Source organism: Dicentrarchus labrax, unplaced genomic scaffold (assembly GCF_905237075.1).
Source record: "Dicentrarchus labrax unplaced genomic scaffold, dlabrax2021, whole genome shotgun sequence".
NCBI classification, from domain to species: domain Eukaryota; kingdom Metazoa; phylum Chordata; class Actinopteri; family Moronidae; genus Dicentrarchus; species Dicentrarchus labrax.
The window spans coordinates 29,860,591-29,886,111 of NW_026136711.1; the positions used below are offsets into that span (position 1 = coordinate 29,860,591).

General features: G+C 39.8%; 2 protein-coding genes across 4 annotated transcripts; one reads left to right on the forward strand and one right to left on the reverse strand.

The window, feature by feature from the left end:
• The first annotated feature begins 1,124 nt into the window (after positions 1-1,124).
• Positions 1,125-22,478, forward strand: rnf207a (ring finger protein 207a). 3 transcript variants are annotated; one of them, XM_051415613.1, is made up of 18 exons: positions 1,125-1,261; positions 1,476-1,666; positions 7,157-7,289; positions 7,720-7,864; positions 8,137-8,218; positions 8,307-8,382; positions 8,887-9,012; positions 10,957-11,003; positions 12,467-12,539; positions 13,424-13,492; positions 13,943-14,011; positions 14,886-14,992; positions 17,913-18,090; positions 18,822-19,007; positions 19,253-19,304; positions 19,401-19,518; positions 20,474-20,566; positions 21,225-22,478. In XM_051415613.1, the coding sequence occupies exons 2-18, from the start codon at positions 1,476-1,478 to the stop codon at positions 21,373-21,375; spliced, it is 1,896 nt and encodes a 631-aa protein (XP_051271573.1). In that variant the 5' UTR covers positions 1,125-1,261; the 3' UTR covers positions 21,376-22,478. The 3 variants fall into 3 exon arrangements, with proteins under 3 accessions (XP_051271573.1, XP_051271575.1, XP_051271576.1); XM_051415615.1 differs by having other exon boundaries at positions 21,248-22,478; XM_051415616.1 differs by lacking the exons at positions 1,125-1,261; positions 1,476-1,666 and adding an exon at positions 5,983-6,068.
• zpr1 (ZPR1 zinc finger) lies at positions 4,070-5,979 on the reverse strand. The gene has a single exon (XM_051415617.1). The coding sequence runs from the start codon at positions 5,845-5,847 to the stop codon at positions 4,462-4,464; it is 1,386 nt and encodes a 461-aa protein (XP_051271577.1). The 5' UTR covers positions 5,848-5,979; the 3' UTR covers positions 4,070-4,461.
• Positions 22,479-25,521: the final 3,043 nt, after the last annotated feature.

A 25,521-nucleotide genomic window follows, 5' to 3' on the forward strand; every position in this document is an offset into this window, starting at 1 on the left:
TTATTTGCACTTTGCATGCCGGTTTATGATGTGCTATCTTAATCCTGTCGCTGTGTTCATATGTCAGTGTTGTTAATAGATCTTATTGGGGCGTAAATGGGGAACCAAGTGTTGAAAGAGTTTGGATGTGATCTTAATGACTGCTGCCCACTGAGACATTTGTCCATTAGGAGTTAAATCTTTACCAGAAAATACCAAAGTCAGCTGCTGTTTTAACTGTAAGTGTTAGATGTATGGTTGCTTGATTCATTAGGAATATTACAACTATGTGAACAGCCTCCATTTCCAGGAGAAAGCTGAAAGTCTCAGAAGTAAGTGGACTTTGAGTCAAGATATTTTGTGATGTTTTATTTTACATCCCTAAATTCCTAATACTTTCTAAAACGTTTCCTGTTATGGACTATATATTGGGACTTATTATAAGGGAGACTCATTCCAGCTACACACAATGTACACGCATAACATTTTACATGGGGAATAAAGATGACTATAATAATTAAATAATGCATGAACATTTTAGTAGCAGTTATTTTAAAGACAGAAAGTTACTTCAGTAAACTTAAAAGGAAATTATTAGAAAACTATAGACTATAGTGCACAAAAAAGTTACCTGTGTATCCATTTTACTCAATGTATCAAACCACTTTTATTCACTTCATTTTCACCACATTAAACATGTTCACACGTCTGCTGTATTACAGCTGTATCTAATAACAATAACAAGCCTCCTTTATGTATCTTTATCCTTAAACAGGTTTTACAAAGTGCTAAAAAGGCATTCAAAATAAAGCTTCATGTGACATGTAGGTGTTCCAGCAGATTCAATGATTTTAAACGCTGTGATTACCACCCCTCACCCTTCATTCACCCTGCCTACAACAGTGTGACATTAGAAATGAGACAACTGTATTTTTAATCTCTATGGGATCGCAATATTAAATGTCCCTTTTGCACTCTGGCAACACATGGGGGGCTGGCATGAGGTGTGTGCTGTCAGCTGCCTGGCGGAGGGACCCCATCGGCCTACTATTGAAGAGTTTCTGCATTGCTGTCATTCCTGCCGGGGGTAGCTGATAGCACCAGTGGGAGGTTAGACAGTGGCTCTCTGTGCTTTTCTGCAGACTAACCTACTGCATTTACAGTAGGATTTGTTGTCTGGATATAATGTTGGTGTTGACAGTGTCTTTGATGTTATTTACTTGTCATCTTTGGATAGTGTGTTGTCACTGAAGCCCCAGGAACTTATCACACATCTGACACGGTAAGAGAGAGAAAGGAAAAAGTTCCACTTGATTATTTTTTATTAACAGTTGACTCTTGATTAGAGCTTCACACTCAGTCTCTTATAATTACTAGAATATTTAGACCATACGGCATGCAAAGACTTTCTTGTTTAGTGAGCTGATCATATGTTTTTTTTAATAATAGTCGATAAAGTGAAACAATTTCTCATTATTTACGTACTCTGTTTGCAGATGGCAGGAGGAATCTTCACCAACTTGGATAATCTTTGTAACATGGACTGTAGTAATGTCCACCCCCTGGTGTGCCACCTGTGCCATGAGCAGTACCAGTCTCCGTGTTTGTTGGACTGCTACCACATCTTCTGTGCACGCTGTCTACGGGGCCGTACCAATGACAGCCGTCTCAACTGCCCCCTCTGTGGGTAAGAAATTGCACTGTGACGTTGATCAGGACCCCTTTAGGCTGCATGTAGATTATCCATCTTAAAAGCAAAGCAAGTCTGTAATTTTCTAGACAACATAAACATAATGTTCTTTTTCTCCACACTGTACACACTCTGCAACTTCTTCTTGTATTTTAACTTCCAAATGAAATATATTCCCTCACAACAAGAAAAAAAATCCCTCAAACATAATGATGGTTTCAATCGAGTTTCTGAACTAGAAAAGGATGTTGGATATCTGAACCTGGATATCACACCTATAGTACAAAGCCATAAATTCCCAAACAAACTGAAAATATGGTGGCCGAAGGTCAAGGACTGACTGTTTTGGTGGCTCTCAATTCAGATTACAACCTCACAAAGCTCATATCATGATAACATGGCGATGCTGTGTAATGAGCAGATGATCTCAAACAGCTAAAACACGATTTAGCTGTTTAATTTCCTAAAGTGAAATATTATGTTGCTCCTTGAATCCCCATGGAGGGTCAAACGTTTCATGTGAAAAGCCAAATTTTTCCCACAGGCCCCAGTTTTGGGCAGTGTTGCTCAAAGGGATTCGTTCCACATAAGTTGATTAGTAGATTGGTTTGGTTCATGCAGGAGATTTGAGGGGAATCCCATTGGTTTCAGAGAGCATCAAGTCTCTCTGTTTTGGTTTGAGGGTGCTGCTCAGTGACCCGTTGCTGGCCTGGTCTGGGTAGTCCTGAGTGGCTGGAGCAGCTGCAGGGTCGTCCCAGTCTCTGTTTTAGTCCTTGGCCCCAATGCTCAGCGGGGCCAGCAAGTTCCTCTAAGACCAGTCACACTGCAAACAAAGCATACTGGTATTTGGCACCGCTGCCAGCAGCTTAGGGCAATCAAAAGCAGTCACATGATACCAATCCATTTCATCCCCTATTAGGGACTGACACGTGGTTTACAGTCACCTTCAGGTCTGTGGTATTAACTTTCCACCATCAGGCTGCACAGGGATGTATAAAAAAAGTAGCTCTACTGCAAGGTGATTATTATGAGCCTTTTCTACTGTGTCAGATACAACTTCACTGAAAGTTTCTGGTGTGGATGAAGAAATTGAAATGGTGATGATGAGTTTCAATGTCATTACGTTATTCCCTTAGATTAGTTTCACCAATTGATCAATTAACTTCATTATCCCAGAGGGAAATTGGTACACACTGAGAAAAAAAAAACAGGCAGTCAAACAGTATACAACACTACACAGCACCATCATACAGTGCTTGGCACAAAGATTAAAGATAAAAAAAAATTACCTCTGTATTTGGTGAATTAAATTTAATAAAGCTACTTTAGACAAACTGTCTGCACCTCAGGCGACTCCCACATTTATCTACCTTACAGCTATTTGATAATAACCTGTGTTCAGGTAGATAATGTGTACGAGTCAGCTGCATTAATCAAAGTACTGGAATACCAACAGCAGCACTTTTATGCATGGCACAAGGTACTTAGAAATGAGGGGGGGAAAAAACCCAGGCAGTCATTGGTTTTCTATGGTAATAACCCTGTGGGCACAGAGCCACTGTGCTCTGCTGTCTGGGCTCAGCCTACGGGGGCCTGCTGCCTGGCACCTACTATTTCCATCAGCAGCAGCAGCCCGCTAACAGCTGCTCACTCAAGAACCATGTAATCTAGGAATTCACTACTCTGCTATTAGTAGAACACAATAGATCCCCGTTGCTATGAAAACCAGATAAAACATGCACAGCAGACGAGGGGAGGAGAGGAACATTTGTGTCACTGCGACTGAATCAGAATGAGGCAAACAGCATTATGTTTAAATCCAACAGGCCTGTGCAAATGAGGTTAATGTGACAGACACTGGCTGTCCTTTCCGAGCTGAAATTAAATTGTTACTGTGAATTAACTCTTTGGGTTAACAAGAACAGGCTCTTCAAAATCAGACCCAGTTGAACTGTTGTTTAATAAAGAATTACATTTGATTAATTTGAAATAATTGGAAACTATTTTGATAAAAAAAATCTATTAAACTTTTCAGTCAAGCAGGCAGACATTCCCTGGTTCTGGTTCTTCAGTTGTTATCTCTGGGCTTTGGATCAATGGTTGGATAAAAGGCTTTGAGGATCCCACATTGGGCTCTGGGAAGCAATACTTTTTTTCTGACAACAAAATGAAGGAAGGAAATAATCATTAGCTGCAGCCCAAATATATTAATATGCTGTATAACTGTCATGTAAGTCTGTAAAAAGCAGACAGAATTTAGAAGAATCTGAATCAACAATCTTTGTTCATTGTCCAATATAATTTTGTTTTGCAGATCAGTGCAGAAAACTAGTGTTTGAATCTAAAAAAACAACATTGTGTCTTTCAACATCTACCAATTCAAAGAGGAGAGCTAAACTATCAGTTTCAATAACACTTTATTTGGATGATGCCATGCTTACAGGTGTATAAAAAAAAATTAATTTGTCACACAGTGTGTGGTCCTCCTTAGAGAAAAACATCCCTTTAATCAGAGATAACAGAGCGCCATCTTCTGGGGTGTCACAAGAATGCAATAAACAATGAGTTAAAGGATTTCTCTTTAATAACAGAAGCATCCATTAGGTGTACAAATCAAGTTACTCATGTCTTCAATCTATTTTCAATGTACATTTAGACAACTTAGAATTCCTCCCAATGCTTAACTTACTGATGGAAACAACCATTTACTCAGTTTCTTATTTAACTTAAAATGTATGAAAATATGGAGCGATACAATTACACTGGGAGTTTGACAAAGCGTGATAATCAGCTCATTCAGTCCGTTCAGCTTCTGCTGGCAGTTCTTTTTTCTCCTCTTGATATTCTTCAGTCTTCATGTCGTTCAGGCCGAGCTCTTCATTCTGCTCGAAGGAGCGGGTGTACTTCTCTACAGTCATCTCAGGATCTGGCTCCGGGGCGTACACGTTCTGCAAATAGCTGTTCCCTGCCAGGTCGTCCAGGACGAAGTGGACATCCATTTCTCCAGCTATGATCTTGTCTATCTTCTCCCCAAAGTCGCTCAGCTTCTGCACCCGGTCTGTGGTGCTGCTGTCGCCGCAGATGAAGGGGTTTTTGGAGACGATCAGGTCTTTGATGTCTTTCAGCAGCCCCTCCAGGGTGGTGAACTTCCCGCCCACGGCTGCCATCCCCAGCTCAAACTCCAGCTCCGGGATGAGGACTGAGCACGTCTCTGACTTGAGCACGTCTCGGGTCATGTCTGAAGGGTCGGTGATGTGCAGGGTGATTTTGGTGCCCTGCTCCTCTGTGGCTCCGCCCGATTTCACCTCGTTGGTCCGGTGTCCACAGCTGTCGCAGTTAGTGGCCATGATGATGACCTCCTTGAAGTGAGGGATCTGGACCAGCTTCATGTTGGTCGAGGCAGGCGCGTTGCACTCTGGGCAGTTGGTGTTGAAGACCAACACCTCATTTCTCATGGCGTCCAGGTCGTTGGCGGCCGGTTCTTCCTCCAAGTTGTCGCCGTCGTCATCATCATCATCATCAGCCCTCAACCCCAGCTGGATGTCCTGCTGGACCGTCCGCTTGAACCTGGACACGATGAGCGCCTCATCTTTCTGAGGGGCGTTTGGATTTTCCACAAAACTGTTGCCAGATGGATCCTCAATCACCAGAGTGAACTCATTTTCAACCTCTTTCAACTTCTTCAGCTTCTGGATGAAGCCCTCTATTTTCTCGGCCACCTCGGGGTGCGTGGCCCTCCTCACTGTCTGGTCTTGCTCCAGCCCTGCAACTGCTCGGTCCAAAAGCCCCTCAATGGTAGACAGCGCACCTTTCTGGGTGAAGGGAGGGATTTCAAACTCCAGCTCGGGGATCCTGGTGGTCGCACTGTCCGCTTTCACAACCTCACGGTTCAAGTCCTGTTTCGTTTTGACTCTGAGTGTGTAACAAATGCCCTGATCCTGGATCCGGCCTGCAGACTGGATTTCGGTGTTGGACCAGCGGCAGTTCGGGCAGCTGAAGGAGCTGACGATGATCTCCTTAAAGAAAGGGATCTTGGTCAGAAGCAGACGGGTCGTACCGTTCTGGTAGCAGTTCATACACAGGCTCTCGATCTCAGTGGGCTCCCAGTCTCCGTCGTCTGCGCCGATATCCTTGAAAACGTTCCCGCCGCGCACCTTCTCCTCGGAAATAACAGACATGTTAAAGGCCGAGTATGTTTTTCCTCCTCCTCCGTCGGTTACATTAAAAGTGTCTCCCTCAGCGGTGTGAACCTGCCGGAACTTTCTAGATGACAGCCAGCTCACACTCACTCTCTCACACGCGTTTGTCTTATCATGTTTGACATCCTCTTCCGCATTCTCTTCTTCTTTGGTGGGAGGAGTCCCCGACGTCACTGCTGCCCCCCTCAGGGTTTTCTGAAGTACTGCAGGTAACTGATTGTGATGATAAATGTTAAATGTTGAGAGTGTTTCTTCATTTAATGCGCTGCGATGTAGCTGCAACTAACTTTTATCTTCCTTTTTTCTGCTTTATTTTTCTATTTCAGCTTATTTTTTTATTTATTTGATATTTGATATCCTATTATTTCTCTTATTATAATGTGCTTTTGTTTATACCTCGCCCTAATGCTTCTTTATATTTGTACATACAGATTTGAATGGCCTGGTTATTAAAAAGAACTTGTCTTTGATAAAGCAGTATATATCCTTGATGTTTGTAAATTCTTCAGTTGTGAGGGGACGCTGTATTGTTTTTTTTATACTCGAGTTGGCTTTTTGAATTGTTCTTGTGAAATCCAGTATTTCTATTCCATGGATTTTTTTCCATCAATTTTTTGATTGTTATTGCTACTAGTGTCTTTTTTTCTTTCCTTTTTTAAAACCTTGCTTGGGAGGGATCTCTGGATTGCTCGATTACTGAAGAACTTGAGCTCTGTTTTTTATTTTCATCCTATATGTTATTGTTGTTTTTATTTTTTATTGTTTTAGGGGATGTGGAAAGTTTAACTTCTTAAGTTTAACTGTGTGCTGAAGAGATCAAGTTTTCACAGCCGCACAAGTTGCATATTGAACAATGATTGGCTTCCCAACTAGTCACAATGTCACAAAATCCTGCTTGTGTATACACGCCTTAAACTGAGATTTAATATGACCACAGAGAAACTTCCTTCCTTCGGCAGATGAATCTGAAAACAGCCTTCTAGTGTCAAACTCTGCACATAGAGTACAATACATTCTGCAGAGTTTAACTGTGTCAAAATTCCAAGTAGAGTAACAAGAAGAAAAACACATTTCTGAGTGGAGAGGGACTTTTAGTGCAAGAACAAATCACTGTTCTTTACTCTCTTTCTTAGTTTTCATCAGATCAAACTATTTCAATTGTTCCTGGCAAAACCTCAACTTAAAGAATAACAGAGACACTTGCCACTATAACTAATTTTGGTGCTAAATGTCATGGTTTTCTCTGAACAAGTCACTCACTCTGTCTGAATGTGTGTCTCTAACACAGTTACCCATCCATTGTAAAAGGGAATAGCGCCCTCCCTCCAGAGGACCGTCTCCTGAAGTTCCTGGTCGACAACAATGCAGACACTGAGGAGACAGTTCAGTGCGCCAACTGTGACCAGGAAAGTAACAAAAAGGTACAAACTGACAGACAGACCCACATCAGTCCACATTCACAAATTAGGCCTGCATTTTCAATAACATGATTATATCGTAGAGAGATACTATGGCATAATGATGATTCAGTTTGTATTTGTCTCATTAATTCATTCACATTTACAACTCCATTTTGTAATTTGTTTGTTATAGCATCTTTCAAATAATTTTTACTGCACAAGTTTTTGTTTGTGAAGAAATAAGACACTCTTGGTGAACATAAGGGCTGTCTCACTGTCCAAATCTTGTGTTGCCACAATGTCCTTGACATTTTTAAAATTACACACACAGAAGCTAAGCAAGTTTTTTCCATCAAATGTCGCCCTGTACAGCTTTAAATAATATAAAATTACATAATCATCTCTCCACTTTGTCTCTCAATTGCATTTTTTATTCCTATTTCTCACACAGGAAACAGGGGTGATGTACTACTGTAACACTTGTAGCCAGCCACTGTGCGGCGCCTGCAGGGAGTTGACTCACAAGGCCAGAATGTTTTCCCACCATGAGATTGTATCGCTCGCCAAACGCAGCAAAGCCAAACACAGGAAGTGCTGTGAGTGCCACCTGTAAATTACTCCAGATGAATTACAGGCCAACAAGGCTTTGTTACACTAGTGTAGAGGCATATTGCTCATGAGAGGTGTAGTCCCTCCTGTTCTCAAATTTCCTTAGAAAGTAGTACGTAAGACAGTAGTATAAAACATCAGCCAACCTGTGTTCTGAAACTTCTTATATTTGCTTTTCACAAACCTGCTCATTGGAAAAGAAACAGAATACTTTAACTCTCTTGTGGGCTGAAGTTAAAAGGCATCTCTGTCTCCACAGCGCTCCACGAGGAGCCCTACATCCTGTTCTCAACAGAGAATAAGTCTATGCTTTGCATCAAGTGCTTCAGAGATATGCAACTGTGAGTGAATCCACCACACAAAAGTTATGACTGTCTAATATTCTCTTCTCTCCTACACATTAAATTGGCTGTTGTTCGTTTACCACAGGGAGAGTCGGACTCACTGCATTGATATTGAAACAGCTTACGTGCAGGGGTGTGAGATGCTGGACCAGGCTGTACTGGTGAGAGAGTCGTGTCTGTTCATCTACATATTTGGCTTCATGAATAATTCAAGCACTCAGCATTGGTGATGATATTGTGAGATGTGGTGCAGGTGTACTCTGAATTTGTGTAGCTCATCAGAATGCAATTTGAATATATAAACATATAAATGAGGACTATTTTTAAAATATATATGTATTGAGCTTTGCTGCATTAACTCAAGTCAAATACAAGTGATTTTTGCTGTAATTTCTCTGCTCACGTTAGTTTTGCAAATGGTTATTTATATGATATGAGAGAACCAAAATTAACATTAGTAAATCTGCTTTGGGTGCTCTGTCTCAAGCTTTAATTTAACTTTAATTAGTATATTTGTACAGCAAAATAGCATCAACTATGCATGCCTTTCAGCTTGAAGTTCTAATAAAGGCTCTGATGACAAATGTGTGGCAGTGCGCCTACATGCCCTTTCATTGACAGTGAACCTCCTCCTCCTCCTCCTCCTCCTCCTCCTCTGTCTGTAGGTGGTGAAGGAGCTGCAGACTTCAGCTCGAGAGACGATCATTCTGCTGAGAGCAATGATAGGAGAAGTGTGTCTGAATGTGGAGGAAGAAGAGAGTGCAATCTGTACTTTGTTCAACAGCTTGCAGGTTATGTAATGATCCGGATGGGATGTATTCACTCAACTGTTTTTCACCCATTGAAAAGAGTAACTCCTGCACGCTGACTTGAAACCTTCTCTAAATGGACATTGTTTTGATCCCCAGTCAGTACAGTCAGATGTATTTTTGAATGGACTTTTCATGCTGTTAGGTTGTACAAAATGCTCTTTACAAATAGATTTTATTTTGTATGAAGGGTTTGGAAAAAAGTAATGTTTTGTACAGGGAGAACAAAATACTGTACAATTGTTCAACCTGACTGGGAAAGTGAAAGGGCAGAAAAAGACAAAGATACTGCTGAGCAACAGTTAAGAAGAACATGGGAACTCAGAAGTCATTGGTGAAAGAAATTGGAAGTTTAATGTCAAAACCTGTGCAGATTTAAATCAGAACAGGTTCCTGTTATATGTTACTATCCAGGGTGCTTGTACATTTGTATTTGTCAAAGATAGGGACAGTATGCAGAAGATTACAGTCTAGATCTTTATTATTTTACATGATACAGGTATGGATACAGATCCATAAACTTGTATACCATTGGATCTTTCCGGATACAGGTCGTATTTGTTCAGTGGCAAGCTGTAATTAACATGTGACGTGTTGTTTTAGCAAAGCTACTCTTAAAACTTTAAAATAGAAGTAGAAGGTCGGTCTATGGTTAGCATTATCGGAACTGAAAGACAGAATTACAAATCACAGTTTAAACCTACTCTATCTAACCACTGAGTAGATTGCAGAGAGCTCAGAGAAAAACCGGCTCCCAAGATATTTAGAGCCCAGTTGCACCGTTGTGGTTCAGTATTGATCTACGGTCTAGTATTTTGGGTAAAAAAATAGCTACAACAGTATTCTCCCGTGACATGCAAAAGTGTGGGACATCGACTAAAGAGAAGTTTTAATAATTAAATTCTTCTACTTTTGGGGTCAGAACTATATCCAGTGTAAATATTTTTTTTATCTATGTTAAATCAGCCATTATTGAAGGAAAAATGTCTATAAAACAGGTGATTCTGAACCAGCCTGAGGTGATAAACCCAAACAATTCAACTGGAATACAGTAGAATTGAAAACTCAGGTCAAAGCTACATTAACACCAAAGAATTGGAGGAAAGAGACAATACATCAAATATACGAGTGTATCAGAAATATCCAAAATAGTTGTTAGTTAAATGAAAGGGAGAAAAACACATTTCACCATTATTATACAGTAACACACGCATCTTATCATTAAGTCTATGGACAACTTCCAGTAAGAAGCTGTTCTCAAAATATATCTAAATGTACAAAATATATTCTCTAATCTAATTCAGACCTCTTGGTGTCAGAGTTTGAAGTTTAAATAAAACTCTTACTGTGATATTCATGTCCTCTTCTCGTCTCCGGGTTCTAACATGTTCAATGCCGACATGATGAAGATCTGAATGGGATCAAAATGTTGTCCATTTAAATCAATTTGTGGTTTGTGGAGTCATTGTGCAGACGTTACTCTTTTCATAAACCTTCCATGACATTCAAACAGCTCGTGAAGTAGCATGTGCAGATTCATTTTGTATACCAAATTATTCAATATACTCCATCAAAGAGTAAGTTAAAATGTACGTTAGATAAAAGAGGACTAAAATAATGACCATTTGTCTGAAATACATCTAGTCCTCTGCAAAGTCAAAGTATCAAATACTCTGAAGTTAGTGTGCAATAGGTTCCCATTTGCACTGTTTGGCCACTGGGTGTCTCTGTTACCCTAACTGTGAGAAGAGAGTGTATAGTCTTTGAAAAATGAACAATCCAAGAGAGCCGACACCACCACTATGGAATGTCTACCAGTTTTTTCCCCACAATCTTGAAAATTCATTAGGTATTAGAGAGCTCAGGGCCATTTTCACAGCAGTGTAAGGAATAAAAGGGTGTGTTTTCTCTGTTCTCATCTGACAGGAAAAACTAGCAGAGAGGAAGAAGATTCTGCTGAAAGCAGCTCAGAGGTAAAATAAAACATATCAAGATTTACAGTTCTCGTATAGAAATGCTCTTTTGTTGCCACAAAGCTTGTGTCACAATATTTACCAAATTGAATGCTATTATCCTGCTGTCACCGGGTCACTTGATAGTTTTTTTCCATTTTATCATGCAGCTTTGTACTCGGGGTGATGAATAGCAACGCGCTGTTTGCTCTGGAATAATCCTTCTTCTCACCAAACACATTTTCTTGGGTGATTTTTGTTTCAACAAAGCATGGTACTGAATTAAAACCGCTTCAGTAGGATTACAGATTTCAAGCGAGTTGTTGCAGCTTGTGCCTCGGTTCAATCTATGAAAATGAAGCCAACTGAAATATATTGGTATACAAATATACAAATATATGGTAGACTTTCTCAAGTCCATAATATCAACAACAGCAGCTGCTGCAGGAAAACCTGGACAGAGTCTGTAGATTTCCTCCAATTTGAATAAAACCAGAGCACCATTATCACCTTACTACTGAACTACGACTGAAAAATTAACAACCTGTGAAGCACCTATTAATGTGGTGTTTTCAACACAGTATATGACCTGAGAATAAGGTCATAACTTTTGTTTTTTGTGGCCTGCCATGATTTTACTTATTGGCTGCTTGCTTGTGCAGAAATCAGACTGTAAAGTGACAAAAAAAGACATTTCTTTATAAAAACAGGATTATGACAGCCTCCCAAACCATTAATTTAACATTAACTCACAAGTATCCAGCCACTAAAATAATTAAAAGTCTTACATCCCCACAGCAATCATTAAAATTTGATTTAATGCCAAGGTTTGCAACTAATTAGTCTCCAATCAAATTATCTCAAAATTATTGCTTAAATTAATTTTTACAAACGATTAATGACTAATATATATATTATATATGGTATTTGAACATAAGCAGATGTGAAATGTGTGTTTTATCTCTGTATCTACTTGTCTACTTGTCTCTCACTTCTCTGTGAATCTGCAAACTCCCATTTCCAAAACAGCAAGAATTCCAAATGACAAAATCTGAATGAGAGCCATTGCTGAGCACTTTTCTCCTTCAGTGTGCGCTCCCTGCATACGTATGCGTGATTGAATGAGAACAATTTTGTGCATGTGAGTGAGTGTATCGGGTTGCACTCTGTGGGGATCTTTAATGAGATTTTTTTGTGCCCACTGTCCTCCATCTCTCTCTCTCTCTTTCTCCATTGCCTGGAAACCGTCCAGTGGCTGTGTTCCCGGAAGGGTGTTAAAGGCTATTTATGTCAGGCTTTGTGTGTCCGGCCCTGCGTCTGTGTCTGTGTGTTTGTTACAGATAGAGAAGACAGATAGATTAGCTTCTGGAAATATGGAGTATGTTGTTTGTGGTTGCACCTCCTGAGCTGAATCCTCTGAGTATTTCAGCAGGCGTGGATGTGAAGGTGTAGCATTACATGGTTGTGTGTGTGTGTGTTTGCAGTCAACACGAGGAGAAAGAGAAAGCACTAAAGGAGCAGCTCTCACACCTAACTGCCCTCCTACCAACCCTCCAGGTAGAGTACAATAAAGACCTGATAATAAATCGTAATAATCAGCACCAAAAACCACAGCTGCTGACATATTTAGGCTCACAAAACTGTCATAATACCTTCAAAGAACTTAAATAAAGATCCTTTATTTAGGTAAAAGTCCTGCAAATTAAAAACCTGCTTTAGTAAAAGTACCCCTTCTGCAGTAAAATGTAACTGATATATTTATTATGCATGACATTAGGTGGTATTTTACAGTTGGAGTTAGTTTTAACTACTTTATATACAGTTAGTAATTTAGTTTTGTGGTTCCCAACCTAGGGGTCGAGCCCTTTCAAAGGGGCACGAGAGGAAAAAAGAGTAAACAACGTTCTGATACACAAATTTCTGTTGTTTTTTTTTAAATATTTACTTTTTAGTGTAATATTGGACAATAAAGTTTGAAGGGCCTTGAACAGTTATTCATATGAAACCATTTGAGAAGTTTAAATTTAAAGTTTAAATCATTCTCTGATAGAGCTGCTAACAACTCATAGACATCTGAAACATGACAAGGAGTCTGTGCTGTGCTAAAACTGTTGGTAACCACATCCTTTAATCTTTACAGTAACTCCAGCTGTCAGATAAAAGTAGTGCAGTTAAAAGTATTATCTATGAAATGTAGTGTAGAAATATAACGTAGGATAAAACACATAGTACCTGAAAATGTATACTTGATTAAATGTGGTGGTATACTTCCACCACTGTCTTTATTTCTATACTTTTGTGAATGAAGATAATGATCATACTAAGTGTGCAGATAGTTGTGGGATGAATTTAATACCACTTAATCTCAATTTCAGTCTGTTGGTGTCTCGAATTCCATGCAGCTTGTTTGAAATCTAATCTTCAATCTCTGATGTTTTTAGGTTCACCTCGTCACCTGTTCGGCTTTTCTCAGCTCTGCCAACAAGTTTGAGTTTTTGGACATGGGTTACGTGAGTACAGCCTCACAAACTGTGAACTATATTTGTTTTATTATTGCATTTCATGAGTATTTGATCAAATATTAATCATTATAGTTACAGTGTTGAAATAATAGAGAAGAAATACAAAACATAAGTAGGTAAGAAATGGAAAGGGGGAAGTGAATGCATAACCCAAAAAGTAAAACAAAAGAAAGTGAATATAAAGAAATTAATAGATACAAATGAGATAAAAGGAAGATTCGCTGCATATATGTGATATACACGTGATTCTAACAGTAACACCCTGTCCACTGTTCATACATCACAAACAACAATGTTTATACTGAGGAAGTTTTCTTGACAAGAGAGAAGTCACAGCTTTAGCTGAACTGAGTTGGCCTTTCAATGGAGGCTGTCCGTAATGTCTGAGTGAGGTGAAACAGGTCACTGAATCACACACTGATGTTCTTGCTTACACAGCAACTTATGGAGAGGCTGAAGAGGATTGTAAAGCTCCCTCATCGACTGAGACCAGTGCAGAGCAGCAAAGTGAGTAGGAACAGCCTTCATGTAGAGCTGGAAAAGGTTACATTCAGAATGCAATCCACTGCAGTGTACTGATTAGTTGTTCCACTTGTTCCCAATGCTGTTTCACTGGTTTTTCTTCTATGGCCCTAAAGCCCCGAACCAATTTTTCATGCGAGAACGCCGAGTTCAGTGTCTTCTAATAGGAGCTTTATTCATTTATTTAATAGGGAAAACACACATTAGTTACATCGTTATTATGCAAATGTGTCCCTGGGCAGGTTAACTATTCTTTAAAAGGAAAAAATAAGACATACAAAAAATAGGTGAAACAACGTCGAAAACACATACAGGAGGATTCAAACCCATTATAGAACATGTCTGTGAAGGCCATAACATTTGACATACAACATATCTTTTTCATACTTAAATAGTTAGTTAGTTTAGTCCCTCCATGAAGGCATCTGTAGTCTTTATGATTCTCAACTCATTCATTTAGGTTTTTATTGTCATGCTTTTTACCTGTATTTTACCTGTAGACAAAAATGTCACAGATCAAAGTATTTTAATCTAAGGGTGAACACGTGCTATTAAGATATAACTTTTGTGTTTATGGTTGTGAGTGTATAGTATGAGTATGAAAGTGTTTTTCTTTTCTTTTTAATCCTATTTATTTTGAATGATGATGATTGAAAGGTTGACTGAAGGAATGAGCCTGAATCTGGCAACTCCTGACTACCAGTTTCTTTCTTTCTTTTGGCCTAGTTAGGAGTGTTTTTTGCTCTTTTTCATAGAATCAATAAAGAACAAAAATAACACAGAAGAAAAATGTGCATATATTTGGAACTCTTTTTGAATTAATACAAGACCGACTGACTTTATGTCTGTCCTCCGTTAGATCAACACAGACTACAGAAGTGAGTTTGCTCGCTGTCTGGAGCCCTTACTGCTGCTTGGCCAGCGCTGCCCTCCTTCTGTTGCCGGACCTACAAGCATTACAACAAGGTGAGATCATTTACCTGCTTGAATGTAATTGCCAAATGATCCCTGGGTTTCATTTTGCAATGTGCTTTCGCTGGCTGAGTATCACCATGGCATCATTTGGATTCTTCCAAGAAAGCAAAAAGTCTGGGCAGAAAATTTCACACTTGCGAAGGATCCAAACTCAAAATCCCCAAATGGTTTGCGAGTACAGATGGTAGACAGCGATGACTGCAGTGTGAGGAAAGGAGGCGCCATGCTGAGTCCCACTATGGAAGTTATTCTGTCTGTCTGTAAGCTCTGTCTGTCTGTAAGCTCTGTACACTGATATGTTTACGTAACTCACCTTGGTGCGTGGGTGCTGGGAAGGCCATTGACCCTGTTTTAGAAAGCTCTGGTTTTGCTGTGGCCAGGCCAGAAACACAGCGTGATAAGATGGATGAATGAGTGTAGATGGATAGAGAGGTTTTTATTTTGATGCATCGTTTTACTTAGACTAGTGCTACATTGAATTTAGTTGCTCTTTGACAATGCCGTACAGTCTTTTAACTTCATAGATTCCTTTGAGAATTACACCAACCCTTTATTTAAACACCCATCACTTCTCAGAACAGAGTTTTGTCCTTTTACTTCACGTCCCTCTCCACGTACACACACTCCCCTGACTGATTTTTTTCCACATTGGTGTCTCCCAACTGTTCACAGGTCTTTAAGCCCACCCACTAATGCCAACATACTGACAACTCTCTTTTCCAACTTGCTTAGCGCCCTGCCAGTGCAAGATGCAAAGTGGGCAGGGATTGGTGGTCGGCCGGCTGGCACTATTTTTATCATAATTTCACAGAACTCTCTAGGATTCATCTGGAAGTTGGCATGCAGGAGCGGTCGGGCCGCTTTGTTCCAGGCCACTGATGTCACGGCTTTAGCACGGGCAAAGTCTTTAATTGGCGTCAGTGATGGGAGGACAGAAGCTGGGTGTGCAGAGGATGACATGTGTATGGCAGAGAAGGAGGGATACCAGTTTTAGTCTGGTCTTCTGTTGCATCAACACTGGGCAAGAAGGCAGGAGTAAAAGCTTACCAGACCCAAGGTAACATTATCTGTATTTTATTTCGAGGTATTCTCCTGAATAGAGTGTCATGAGTATGTGAGTGCCTTACCTTGCAGTGTGAACCTGCAATAAATTTAGAATTTATAGTTTAATGTCTTGCATATTTATGGTGATCATAGCAAAGGTTAAAGTGAATGTGTTTCGCAGACTGAATTGGTAGTAAGGGATCAGAGGCAGACTCATACATTGGCTTTCTACTCTCTTTAGTGAATTTCTGTTGATGCCATTGACACTGTAGAACGACAGTCGTTACACGAGGTGCTTGACTCCACAATGTTTCGATTCCACTCCATACTTCAATTCACAGATGGAGGAGGAAATGGGCTTTTCCTCACCGTATGGTAGTTGCAGAATGCCGCCCACGTGGTGTAGCCTGTTACTCAGTGCGACTAAATGTGTTGTTGTGTCTGAAACTTCCCTAATTGCTGTCTGAAAGCTCCTTCCCCCACTTGTCAGCCGTTAATGCAGGACACAAACCGGGCAAAGAATTGGTGGATGGCCAGCTGGCTGGCCCATATTTTTATCATAATTTCACAGAACAGAAGTGAAGTTGTACATTCATGTTCCTTCATGCAACGGATGCTGCTGCTTTAGTACTGGCAATGTCTTTAATTGGCTGTGTTGGGACACGGCTGGATGCTCAGAGGGCAACATACGAATAGGAATGTGAGGGAGATGTAGTCGCACCTAGGCTATTGTAGAATGGCTTCAGGGCAGACAGGCTGTCGGCATGAAGCCAAGACTATGGTCCCAGCAGAACCCAGATAAATGTATGTTTATCTAGTTGTGTGACTATGTGCTGTGCGTACAGTACGTACTTTCACACTCTCGGTGAAGGTGATAGTGAAGAGATGTGAATGTTTTGAGTGACAGCAAGTGTACTGATTCACTTTAGACACATGATAACCTTTATTTAATCAGGGAGTCTCATTGAGATCAAGATCTCTTTTGTAAGAGAGACCTAAAAAAGTAAATATAGCCAACAAAAGAACAAATATATAACCAGATGAACTGAACAGAACTGATTGATTTTCTCCTGAAATTGCTTTGTGTGGTGAATTTCAAACGTGAACATTTTAAAATGTGAAGTCGGCAGACCATCAGGAGTTATAGGTCTGTGCAACCTTTTGTATTGTGAAAATTGTATTTTTAGAAAAAATGAAACATGAAAAAAAGAAATACATGTGAAGCAGGCCAATGGCTTTGTTCTGTGAATTGTTCATTTTATCTCAAAAAGAAAGTTGTGCAAACATTTGACCTCCTTACCCACCCATTAACAGAGAGGTGGAAACTACCATCGAGGTGTACTTGAGTGAAGCACTTCTGGTCCACTGGAGCTGCTCCAATGCCATCAGCAGAAGAGGCTATTCCGAGAAACTTCCAGAGATATGAGAATCAGTTTTATTCCCTGAGGAAGTTACTACACAACACAATACAAAACTAAATGAAATGATTGTGGAAGTAAAGTATGCAGTTGTATATCTTACTAGAATACAAAGTAAATGTTGGGAGTATGTAATAATGGACCAGGGTGTGTCCCAATGATAGAAAGCTCTTTAAAATTCTAAGAATATCGCACTGGGTTCTGAGTGTTTTGAATATGCTGTACCATATGTACCATTTTTATACAATATCTATACAGCTAGAACATAGCTGACTGTAGGTTACCAACAATAGAATATTATAGTCCAATATGGCAAGATTCAATTTATTTAATATGAGGCTTCAAGCCTCCTGTGGTGTCAGAGACAGGGGTTAGTGAGACGTTATGTTTTATTGATGAGAATAATGTCATCAAGCACAGTTATTATGATTTTCTTCCCCTCACCTCAGACATCAGTCCCCTCTCTCCGTGTGTTGCCGCTCGCCGTCTCTCTGCGAGATGCCCCTGGGCTCGGCGTTCGGGCGAAGGCCCACTTGTCACAGAAACATCTGCACCAAGGTCCTCCTGGCTGAGGGGACGGAAACACCCTTCACCGAGCACTGCCGCAACTATGAGAACACCTACAGGGTGGGTGCTGTGTGTGACCAATGATACAGATTTACAGTTCAGTACAGTGGACTCCGTGCATTTACCCAGAACGTTTAAACAAGATTTAAAGGAGTCTACAGCAACGCTAGCGGGTCTGTGAGGACGCACTTATTCACAGGGGTGCACTGAGCTGAATGCTAACATCAGCATGCTAATATGCTCACAATGACATGCTGATGTTTATTGTAGCAGTCTTATTTTAGCATGTTGCTAATATTCCCTAATTAGCACTAAACATAAAGTACATCTAAGGCTGATGGGAATATCATACGTTTTGCATGAATTTGGTCATAAATCCAAATTAAAATTTTAATTTAATGAAAGTGCTTGGTGAACAGTTTAGAGATGATCAATTCCTTTAAATAGTTTTTGAGATATGTCAGTCAGTCAGTGGGTGCTAGCAGCGTGGCTAGTTGCAGGTGTAGGTGTACAAAGACACTTCAGTGCCGAGGAACATATTTCTACAGGGTCATTATCTAAGAGCAAATCCAGATCCAATTGTTTTATTAGTTTTATTTCCATAGTTAATTTATAAGACTGTATAATAAGACTGATCCTCAAAATAAAACAATGAAAAGGCAGCAGCATGACCTCTGAGAACTCAACTTGTCTAGTGCTCAGATGAGACTTCACCTGGCATCTGCACACCCATCAAATCAAAGACACTGAATCACCACTTGTCGTGTCATGTCTTGTGTTTCTGTTTATAGACTTTCCAGACAGAGATTCAGAATCTGAAGGACCAGGTCCAGGAGCTGCACCGAGATCTGACCAAGCACCACTCCATCATCAACACAGATAAAATGGGAGAGATCCTGGACAGATCTCTGCACATTGACAGCCAGATAGCTGCCCAGTACTCCACTGTGGAAACTATGAGAGTCATGTTTGAAGAGGTGCGTCAAGTGGTACCTTGATGGTTTGACCTTTAGTGTGTACCTGCTTCTGCCAGGCAGTTCTGATAAAAAAGTCAGTAGCTCTAGCTGCATACTAACGGGCTAGTGTTCACCCACTGTTATACATTTAGACTGCTAGGAATCCAAACAGGGGGAAAGGAAATGTCAGGGTATCCCATGAGTCGAATGACTGCAGTCCATGTAATATTTTATTTCATGAGAACCACATTTTCCTCTCTTTTTAGATCTGGGATGAGACTTTTCAGAGGGTCACTAATGAGCAGGAGATCTATGAAGGTGACAACAAAAAACATTTATTTCTCAAACATTTATCTGTGTCAAGTTTTACATTTTGATGTTCTTTTTCTAATGTTCTTCGTTTACTGATTCTAGCTCAGCTTTATGACCTAATGCAGCTGAAGCAGGAGAACTCTTACCTAACTACTATCGCCAAGCAGATCAGCCCCTACATCCTGTCCATTGCCAAAGTCAAAGAGAGACTTGAGCCCAGGTGTTGTATTCAAAGGCTATATTACGTGATATTTTCCATCTGCTGCCATATTGGTTGACTGATGACTGTGACTAGAAGGAAATGGGATCGCTAGTTGCCTAACTTGGACCTGCATGCGGGTGTATTTATAGTATTGGGATAAAGAAAATGACAACAACAAAAATTATTGTATGTCTATCTAATTATTGTAAAATTGCGGTTTCTTCTGCTGGAACATTTTTTTAATTGATTTTTTTGCAAACGTGTAGCATCACCTAAGTCAATGCGGCTTTTTCACACTTTTAAAGTTATTTGATTTTCATCCAATCCAATCATCCAGCATGTAACTAGAGTTAGACATTAAAGGATAAGGCTTATTATTGTTAACAAATTCCATGAAAACATTTTTTTATTATTTATTCTAACAAGTACTCCCTGTGTAGCTTACTCCTTTGTGCTATAGAGCTTCATTGTTGTCCCAGAACTATTAAAAGCACATCACTGAGCCCCATTGTTGCACTGGTTGACATCATTAACACAAACATGGGCACTGCAGTTTATCTTAACTCCGTTCCACATACACCGTTCTGCTGCAGTAAATACTCACCAGAGCAGCAAATTTGTGTTAATCCGCGGCTGAAAATAGTCCTCAACAAATGCAATGTTATTCCTGTCTGTGTAATATTTACTAAAAACTATAGTGACCATCTGTTTTAGGAATCTTTTAGGAGTTTTTTTTATTACTATTTACTTGTGACCCATTTTTAAGGTTTAATATCTTCAGTAGGAACCAATGGGCTTGGAGCTGAGTGCCGCAGCCAGAGTAGGGATGTTGGAAAGTATTGAGAGATAAACACATTGTTTATTATTATTATTATTTTTTGATGATAAGAAAAATACAGAAGAACACAAGCCTTGTCCTTTAACAGCACTGACAACTAAAGAAATATGTCTTTTGTTAAAATTTATTTTTTAGGTTTCAGGAGCCTAAAGAGCACCACGACGACCGCACAGAAACAATGCTGAAAATCTATGAAGACAGCACACTCGCTAAAGACAGTCAAGACAGGTAATGACATATACTGTGCCCAGCTGTAGTTTTTATATATGTAAAGCCTTATGTTAAGTACATAAGAGGCTCCAGTCTCAGATTTCTTGTAGGTGGAATTGTGTGTTATGGGGGCAACCACTAAGGGAGAGGAAACAAAGTATTTTGTATGATCTATTTTGTGTGGTGATTTATGTTATTTAGTGCTAGATAAGGCTAGATATTCTTACATGAATGACACAAAAAACGAAACAACAAACGACAAATCATCTTAATTTGTGATAATGAATACCCTGAATAATAATAATAATTATTATTTTATTTATAAAACACAAGACTACAAAATATAAAGAATAAAAGAGTTACTCAGAAAAATATGCATATAAAAATACTAAATCAAGCACAATTAAATGAACAATTAAGTAAGTGTGTGTAAATATGCACGTCAACCTCAGTATATAAAACACCATAAAATAAAGGAAAGGTAAAACATTGTCAAGTGTAGGCCAACTTGTAAAGGTGAGTCTTCAGGAGGAATAACAGGATACATAAGATTGCTGCTGTAGTAGCAATATATAGTATAGTATATAACGAAGTCTCTCCCATCAAAATAGTAACATTTATTAAATATGGGTTCATGTGCTGGATTTTTGAGTGAAGCACCTCATTTATTTTACAGTAACAACCAGACCTGTGTCACAGACCAAGACAGAGACAAGAACAACCGCCCGCTGATCCTCGACTCGGGGGAGAGCTCTGTCAAGACCAATCGTCCTGGCAGGCAGAGGGTTCCCACGGAGACATCCAACCACAATGAGATGCCTTCATAAACACCATGTCATTTGATTTCTCCCTCTCTGCTCCTGTGCGTTAATTCAACCATAACAAGCCCAGGATGGTATGTGACTTCGTCTGCTGTCCAGATACTGTACATAACATTTTCTAAGCAGTGAGGAGCTGTCAGCAGCTCCAAGGTGAGCTCTTGGATAGACACTAACTGGACGTATAAACATGGAGGTCAAAGACTCACTGCTGTCAGAGGCAGACAAGGACAGCCTCCTCTTTCAAAACGGACAAAGACAACAACATCATAAAGAATTGCTTTGGTGTTATTTAAGAGCCATGGACTGCTTTAATGAGAAAACAGTGAATAATATCTCACTTTCCTGGATTCACTTTTGTCTGTGTTTTGGCTGTTAAAATGATAAGTATGCTGAGAGTGTGAATTATTGCTCTGCCTTTTTCTTTTTTTTTTTTTTTTTACCGTGTGTGTGTGGAATCGCTTCTTGCGGTATCCATTCTTTGCATAAAACATTTTTTTTTCTTTTTGGGAACTGGAGGCTGATGATGGATGACTGCCCAGGTCCGATTCCCCAGAAGATTGTTGAACACCGATGTGACAGCACAGATGGAACACAGCAAATGCAATGATGTGTGTGTCATTCTGGGTGTCAGTGTAGGTCACATGTTTGATGTGTGTCATGTGTAACATCGTACGCATCAGTCTCCTCTAAAATGAGGCAGTCTTTTCCAGGATGGTGTCTGCAGTGAGTTGCCCCCCCCCTTTGCAATTTCCACATCTACATGCAAAAAGTGGGAAAGCTAGAATTGCAGAGGTGTGTGAATGTAACTGGCCTTGGCTTACCCTCGATCTCCTGCTAGTTTTTTAGACTCCACACTCATCCTCAATATCCCAGCCAACCAAGGCGGTGCAGGAAAGCTATCCCCCTTGGTTTGCCTCTCGACTCCATCGTACCTCAGTGTCAGCATCATGCTTTTAAGGCATTTGGCCTGCAGGAAATCAGCGGGTAGCTCTCCTTCTCACCTTTTTCACCTCTCCTCTTTTTTCCCTTTATATCTTCCTTATTAATCATGTTGTTATTTGTTAAAACTGACAAGAGGTTGGAACATTAAAGTATTTAACCTACCTCTACCTAACCTACCACTGCACAGAAGCTGCCATGTATCACCAGAAACATTTTAATTTGAAATGATTTCAGGAGGTAGGGTTGCTGACTCTTTTGAAGGACTTTTTGCAAAGAAAAACCACATCTTTCAGAAGAGCTTAGTACACAGGAGCAATTCAAGGTGAAACCTCCCCACCTGCTACCAGCACAGAGACAGGAACGGCCCCTATTCTCAGCACAGGTAAGGATGATAATGAGGAGCGAGACTGATGGCTTCAGCGCTCAGAAGGAGAAGGTTATTTACATTACACAGCCAGAGCTAAAGTGGGTTTGTTCAGAACCAGCGCTTTACAGGAAATATTGGGGTCATGCTGGCCTTAAGGAAAAGTCCTGCTCTGCAGAGGAGTCAGAGGTGCAGATTCATTAAAAATACATTTGTGACAGCAGAGTAACAAATGGCTGTGCCTCTGCTCTGGCTCTGTACTCCCTCCCCGTGGTCATTCATCATCTGCACCCATCGAACTATCTGGTTCGTGTTCACTGTTCATTATTCTCTCTCTCTCTCTCTCTCTCTCTCTCTCTCTCTCTCTCTCTCTCTCTCTCTCTCAGTCTCTGCTGGGCTCCCTCACCTACTGTTTGAGGGGCAAAGAAAACCCGAAGGTTATTTCACTCCAAGAAAAAAAAAAGTTATTTTTTTTAGAGGCATTCATGGCAGATTTGGAGGTAAAGTTCATAGAGAGATGATTCTCATTTATTTAACAATTAAGACAAGACACACCTTTGTTCCATTCACTTTACAGCAGCTGCCGGTGTAGATGCTTATGGAGGATACGCTGAAGGAAGAACCTGGCCTCTAAAGTCTTCAACATACAATTGGAAAAAATCATTAAAGATAGAAGAGAAAGATAGAAAGATAAAATGAAAGTTTAATGATCTCTGTTGGAAAATTGGGTCACTGAAGAAATAAAAAAAAATGACATTAAGAAGAATATAATTAGAGTAAATAGAGCAGATTGAGGATAAAAGCACAAATGGTTATATAATGAGGAGAATACAGTTAAGAGTCTTGCTGCATTCAGAACTGAAATTGGCCTCAAAGATTTTACTGACTAAAGACGAATTTACAGGTGAATATAATCTTAAATGATTATTATCTTTGGTTTATGGATTTCAAATGTGAGAGCATTAACAAATTAACTGGATATGTGGAACCAAAATTTAAAAAAGAAAACAACTGGGTTTTCTATTACAAGGCAAATTAACCTGACTGTAACCCCTGGTCATAGGACAGTTTTAAAGGCATAGTTTGACAATGGGAATTATGCTTATTTGCTTTCTTGCCAAAGACTGATACTACGCTTCAAAATAAAACTACAACCAGCAGCCAGCTAGCTTATCCTGTAAACTGTTTAGATTAACTTAAGTCTGGCTTTTCACAATAAGTCCAGCTTTTTCTTAACCTCTTTACAGGAATTCCCACAGGAGACAACAAGCAGTGTTTTTTTTTTTTTTTACAGCGTTTATTTTGTTTTATTTAATTTCTAACATAAACAACTAATCACTCCATTGCTTAATGGCAAAGGATGTGTTGACCCCCTTCTCTGCTGGGTACTGTGGACTGGAGGATAATTGGAATCAATTTTGATGTTGTTATCGCCTGTGACAGATGCACGAGGCCACTGTGTGAAAAGGTCAAGGGTTGCAAGAGCTTTCCCAGGGGACTCGAGATGCTTGAGGCATAAAAATGTCATTCCTGAATCAATTTCACATATGAACACTGGTTTGATCTCTCAGGGCTTTCGAGCATGACTGTTTCTTGTAGTCTTGTTGGCCACTGAGCAGCTCCCGGCAGCAGGTAGTGGTTAAGTAAGATTTTTAAGATAGGGAGACTATTACTCCATCACTTTCTTAACTGAGATCTTCCCATCCAGGCCAGGGATTATTTCTTCTGTCCACCTAGACTCAATTAGAGACATGTAAGTCAAGCATGTCAATATTTTTATCACTAACTGCCCCCATGCTGTATAATTAACCCTTGAGGCATAGCCAACGGTTTTTCATTTGACTCCAGCAGCTCTGAGGGTCACATTTTTATTCCCCTCCTCCTGGTCTGCATCTGAAAGTGTGTCAAGGAGAAAACATGCTATTTGCATTTCTTTGCGTATTTATTTATTTAGATATGTTGTGTAAATAGTATGCAAATATATTTTAGGAATCTAGGCTTTCCTAAGGATCAAGATAGAAAACAGAGAGGATTGGAATATAATGTAATAGAAATAAAGAAAAATAAGAAAATGGTATATAGAATATTAAATAACAAGAATAATAGTCTGTTCATTAAAATGAAAAAATTAAGGTCGTAGGATTTTGTGGTATTGGTTTTGATATTTTTGAAATGGATAAAGAGGCAAAATGCTACAAAAAACCGGCAGCAAAGTCCATGCTAGATCATTATTTACTTCAGGCTTTCTTTGTCATATGTGCAGTTGATTTTCTATATTACAATCATAAAGGAGTAAATGTGATTTTCACTGTCATAGATTTTCTCAGGAAAAAAAATCTATTGGCCAATTTAATTTCTGAAATAATGGTCACTTCAGGAGTCTGTAAATAAGACGTTTTTTATTGTGTTCAAAGTCTACAGTCCTGAAGCCCACAAATTCATTCTTTCAAAATTCTCTCTGGGGATTGCCACTAATGCAATAACAGAGCTGACAAATGGAGTTTCTTTTATTGCATCGACCAACAATGGCAGCGAGCGTGTCCTTGACTCAGAGGAATCACAGGTGTGAGCCTGAGGATGTGTCAAACCTGCATGCATGCAGGACTCAGGAGAGGCTGCCCAGCAGCTCCTTATTAATCAACAGCTTGTTGGGCTGCTAGCCATACCTCCTCCATCTTCACCTCCTCCTTTCTTCTCCCTCTCAACCTTTACCTCCACCATCCTCTTCCTCCCTCTCTCCTCTTCTCCTTTTTACAGCCAAAGCGTCCCATCCTGAACAGGAGCTCGGGACAAATGAGTCATTAACACAGGTTACTCATTAATTAAGACCTCTCCCTGACGCTTTC

Bases quoted from the DNA above. Each gene is read 5' to 3' on its own strand.
- rnf207a (XM_051415613.1), top strand. From the start codon at position 1,476: ATGGCAGGAGGAATCTTCACCAACTTGGATAATCTTTGTAACATGGAC. The intron at 7,290-7,719 runs GTACAAACTGAC...TTTCTCACACAG, and splicing joins ACCAGGAAAGTAACAAAAAG to GAAACAGGGGTGATGTACTA. The intron at 13,493-13,942 runs GTGAGTACAGCC...TTGCTTACACAG, and splicing joins AGTTTTTGGACATGGGTTAC to CAACTTATGGAGAGGCTGAA.
- zpr1 (XM_051415617.1), bottom strand. From the start codon at position 5,847: ATGTCTGTTATTTCCGAGGAGAAGGTGCGCGGCGGGAACGTTTTCAAG.